Below are 5,245 nucleotides of genomic sequence, written 5' to 3' on the forward strand. Positions count from 1 at the left end.
AGAAGTTTCAATGGACACAGGAATGTCAGAAGGCATTTGACAGTTTGAAAACTGTATTAACTACGACACCAGTTTTGGCAGTACCCAATTATGCCAAGCAATTTAATTTGGCCATTGACACAGGTATATAAACATTGGGGCCATACTGTTACAAGAAGATGACACTGGAATTGGAAAGCCAATGGCGGAAGTTGAATGTACAACAGGGTAGGTATTCAATGATCGAAAAGGAGACTTTGGGGTTGGTGTTCGCATTGTCGCCTTTTGAAATTTACATTTGTTCTAAGAAATTATGAGGATCAGGTTCGCAGGCGGGTAGTTTGATGCGGAAACAAAGAACAGGAGACTAGCTTGCTAGGATAATATTATTTTATTTTGCTTGTTTCCTACCTAGCCTATATAGGATAGAAACCAGGTCCGATACTCACAACGGGTCTGGCATAATTGGCTATATACTTACTCCACGAATTACTGGAACTGGGAGCCGTCAGTTCTGCGGAGGTGCCGCCTGTGACCCACGCTCAGCGATTAGCTTAACCCGGAGCAGACTCCCCGAACTGGGGACTTTCCAGGCTTATATATGCGCTACTTGCCGAGTTCACTGAGTCCGCGTTGGGCACTCGTCCAACACATTGTTTAGTACTGGGCATTGTTCCCATGCGGTTTCGGCTCCGACTCCCTTCAGTAGATAACAGGAAGTCTCTTAGCAACGTCTTGTGTTCAAGGTCAACTGGTGCCTGGATCCAATCTTGCATGTATTGGGACACCATGTTAACCCCTTATATTACATTCCACTGATTGGCCCAATACATGTAACGATTATACAAATACATAATAATAAGCAATACATTGTTATAACATGTACATGTTTTGTTCCAGTTGCTGCCGCACACGGCAAACATACGTACAGGTCAGTATATTACAACAGGTCAGAATCACTAAAACTCCGATTAAAATGAACAACGGAGGAAATAGGGAACGTCGTGCCGTAGTTGACAGCCCATTGAACAGATCCCACCAGTGATGGGCGGATTCCACCTCTACTACATGAGCAGCGTGTACTACCTTTTGGCCATGTATAAAGGTGGACACAGTCACCCGGGTAACATTGATTTGATGTTGTCGCAATATCTGCTTTAGCTCTTCCGAGCGATCGAGGGCCTGTTTAAAACGCTCTAGCGAGATACTCCAAGGGTGCAGCCATACCTGCCACTGCATAGTGGTGAGGTGTTGCGTTCCGCTGTAATTGGTCAATAGGTAAGTATGGTTCTGCCACCGCCATCGATAGATGCCAGTAAGGCAACCTGAAAAAGGGGTCGTCGGGAGTAAGGCATGGGCATGACTAGTGGCCACACAGAGCGTATGGGGACCAATCTGCCACATCATATCTCGGGGTGCCTCAATCATCCATTCACACAAAGCCGTGTCTTCTGTAAGGCACGGGTCTCGATATCGATCCATCAACAGACAGGCCTTTCCTTGATCCGCCTGCTCACACGCGGACAAGTCATAGGTAAGATTGGTGTCCGGACTGAACCAATTCCCTTTTGTTTTGAGAAAGTAATATCCATCAGATGTAATGACCGGCAATACGTAATATCGGCACACCGTCACAAAATCAGTTACATTCAAGGTTACAAAATGTCCTTTACACAGCGTTGCATTACACCATGTTTTGTCCGGATAGGTGTTCATCCATAATTTCTCAGATACGTTCCACACCCCTCGCCAGGCCTGAACATTAGGCGAAGTGACTATTCGTAAAAATCGTTCTTTTTGCAAATGTGCATGCAGCATTTGGATACCGCAAATTGTCCAGTTCATCTGTACAGTAAAATTTTGGAACAGCCGTTGAGTCGAATCCCACACGTCCAATTCCCATTTTAAGGAATGCAGCAAAATTCGTGCAGTCTCTTCCTGCGTCATCATGGCCGACGGCATCCATCGGCCAATAGTGTACAGGCCTTGTGCAGTTGCTTGCCCCGTACTGGATAATTTAGTACGGGTCACTTCAGAGTCTATAGCATTGGATATCCCCATTACTGTCCCTGCCCCTCCTAACAAGGTATCGTACCATGCCCGTCGTCGCCGTTTAGGGTTACATTCGGGTATGACTGGCAGTCGGAAGGTGGTTGATGTTTTGGGATGCCAGACTCTCCCCTGATTAACCAGTCCATTGGGCCTCTGCCAGTGATTGGCGTCCCATTGGTAATCCTCATTTCGTCGTTGGCGGTAATAATAGTCCATTCAATACCACCCTCATGACACTGTCCTTCGGAACACATATTCACCCGGGTGTGAATGGTCAGTGCGCAGCCCGGGGCCACTGTTGTGTTTGCATCCTCAAAGCTGCCCTTGCATCGATACAACGTGCAATTGCTGGTGATAGTCATAATGTCACATCGTTGTCCGGAGGGGCACGTAAAATTGTCCTGCCTTCGCTCTTGGTCACTGGCTTCCCAGCTGACGATCTGTCCCAGAGCACCAGCATTGTGTTTCGTTTCTTCCGACCCGGGTCTTGACATACTCCGACCCAGGATTCCAACAGTCCATAGCACATTCAGGGCCCACCACCATGCCATGATCCGGATCTATGGTGACGAGAAGACGTGGGCTCATGTTTCTCGGAGGTAGCATTGGTTTGCCGGCACATTATGCCAGGCTGAGTCCCCTGGATACATTATTGTCACCAAACTATCCTTCCCTTGGGCGATTATTTCTGCCGGTTTTGGAGGGCCATTTGGCTGGCGTACCCAAACTTTAGCCCCCTTTACATCAGTGGATCCGAAACCTCCCGTTCCCCGTTCGGTTATTTTCGTAGGGGCCCCCGTCTCCTCCACAGTGGACATGTCACAAGGTTTAATTACCAATTGGGCGATCTTATCCCCCTTATTAACCACGTAGGGCTCGGTGGTGATGTTGACTAGGATAACCCCAATCTCTCCCTGATAGTCTGCGTCAATAACTCCACCCATGACATCGATCCCTTTCAGTGATAACCCAGATCGTGGGAGAATGTGTCCATAAGTCCCGGAAGGGCAAACTAATCCCAAGCCGGTTTTAACTGCCGTTGGCACTTGGGGCACCAACGTCCGGGTAGTCAAGGCCCGCAAATCAAGCCCCGCTGATGCCGGGGTGGCCCGGACTGGCAGTTCCGCTTCCGCATCGAATTTCCACATTTTAATGGGACGCGCCTCGGGCGTGTCACATACCTTTATCATCCTATTTAAGGGTGTAACTCCATTCCCCAATGGACGATTGTTAATTTGTTTTACAACTCGGATGAGGTTCTTTTTCCAATTTGTCAAATCATTCGCCCCCCCCGCCTTCCGAAGAGAGGACTTCAAGATCCCATTCATCCGTTCAATCAGTCCTGCTGCTTGCGGATGATACGGCACATGGTATATCCATTCGACATGATTTTCGTTGCACCAGTGCTTTATCCGCCCTCCCGTAAAGTGCGAACCATTGTCGCTCTGGACCTGCATAGGCATCCCGTAGAATTGTTCTATCATGTCTAAACATCGCAGGGTTGCCTGCTGATTATTATGGCGACAAGGATGGGTCACCAGGACCCCAGACATGGTGTCCACCGCTGTGCAAATGTGCCTGCATCCCTGGGACGTGGGCAATGGGCCCACGAAGTCCATCTGCCAGCTTTGGCCGGGGCCTTCTCCTCGGTGAATGTGCCCCATCATATGCTGGGGCACTCCCTGTCTTTGGTGTTGGCATTGCTCACACTGATTCACTGCGGTTTTTACATCGTCTACCAGCAGGTCTATACCCCGATCCCGGGCCCATTGTAGAGTCCCTTGTACCCCCCAATGCCCAGCCTTTTGGTGTGCCCATCTGGCTAGGTCCACCGAGGTGTCCCTCTGTATTACCATAGCTCGAACTATGCCGTCAACATATCGGTTATGGAGGGCTTCTGCGTCATTTCGGGACGTGTGGGCGTCCACGTGTGTGATAAATATCCTTAAATGCTGGGCCTTCTCCCAAATTTCCTCCCACAGCGGCCTACCCCATACTTCCCGACTTTGGATCATCCACTGATTGGCCTGCCATGTGGGCATCCACTGAGTCATCCCGTTAACTACTGACCATGAATCGGAAAATAGGTGTACCCCAATAATTCCGGCCTGCATGATTACCATATGCACCGCCTTGAGCTCGGCCCACTGGCTGCTCTTACCCTCTCCCAATTCTTCCAATGTAATCCCTTGCTTTGGATTATACGCAGCGGCCTTCCACCTACGCCGTCCTGACTTCCATTGAGCCGAGCCGTCCACGAACCAAGCAGTGGCTTGCTCTTCCGACGTCAGCTCATCGTACCTTTTCCCAAGTTTCACAGGTGATTCTGTGTATTCAATCACCTCGAATCTCACTTCCCCTCCCTCAGGGGCCTCCGCCACTTGCTCATGTAAGACTGACACCCCCTTCTGCCCAGTCTTCACCCTTTCTGACACATACCATTTCCATTTGATGATACTACTTTCTTGGGCCGTCCCTATCCTATGTGTAGTGGGATCACTCATTACCCACGGGAGAATGGGTATAGCCGTTCTCATAATTACTTCGTGTCCCGCTGTCAGGGCCTCGGTTTCCACCAAGCTCCAGTAGCAGGACAACAGTTGTTTCTCAAAGGGGGTGTACCTCCCCCCGCCGGGGGTAGTTTACGAGACCAAAACCCCAACGGCTTCCTTACGCGTCCTTGTTTTTGCCATAGACTCCAATTTGCATAGTCTCCCTGTGCCGAAACCTGCAATTCGACCGGTCCTGACTGTATTTTTCCTAGGGATACAGCCTGCTGTATCGCTTGTTTGGCCATCTCGAAGGCAAGTTGATGGTTGTTAGTCCATTCAAACTCTGCCTTCTTCCTGGTAATTTGGTATAATGGTCTCAGTATCTGTCCCAAATGTGGTATATGTTGCCTCCAAAAGCCAAATAGTCCGATAAATTGCTGTACGTCCTTTTGCGTGTGAGGAACTGCGAAGGCCTGAATTTTATCCCTGGCCTTCTCGGTAACTTCTCGTTCCCCTTTATTCCAAATTATCCCCAGGAACTTCACAGTCTGGGAAGGCCCTTGTATCTTTGCCGGGTTGATTTCCCATCCGTACCCCTTCATGTGTTGGACTAATGCGTCCAACAGTGTTTGTATCTGGGCCTGCCCACTACCTTGTATCATTATATCGTCAATGTAGTGGGAGACCATTACGTGGTCCGGCACTTCGAACCTTGCCAAATG

General features: G+C 49.4%; 1 protein-coding gene across 1 annotated transcript; it reads right to left on the reverse strand.

Annotated features, from left to right (window-relative positions):
- Positions 1–354: 354 nt before the first annotated feature.
- On the reverse strand, positions 355–4,553 carry LOC121278902. Its single transcript, XM_041189419.1, has 2 exons — positions 4,490–4,553; positions 355–4,151 (listed from the first exon to the last, which is right to left on the reverse strand). Exon 2 carries the CDS (start codon positions 4,143–4,145, stop codon positions 2,616–2,618), a length of 1,530 nt encoding a protein of 509 aa, XP_041045353.1. The 5' UTR covers positions 4,146–4,151; positions 4,490–4,553; the 3' UTR covers positions 355–2,615.
- Positions 4,554–5,245: the final 692 nt, after the last annotated feature.

This window comes from Carcharodon carcharias, chromosome 6 (genome assembly GCF_017639515.1).
Source record: "Carcharodon carcharias isolate sCarCar2 chromosome 6, sCarCar2.pri, whole genome shotgun sequence".
Taxonomy (NCBI): domain Eukaryota; kingdom Metazoa; phylum Chordata; class Chondrichthyes; order Lamniformes; family Lamnidae; genus Carcharodon; species Carcharodon carcharias.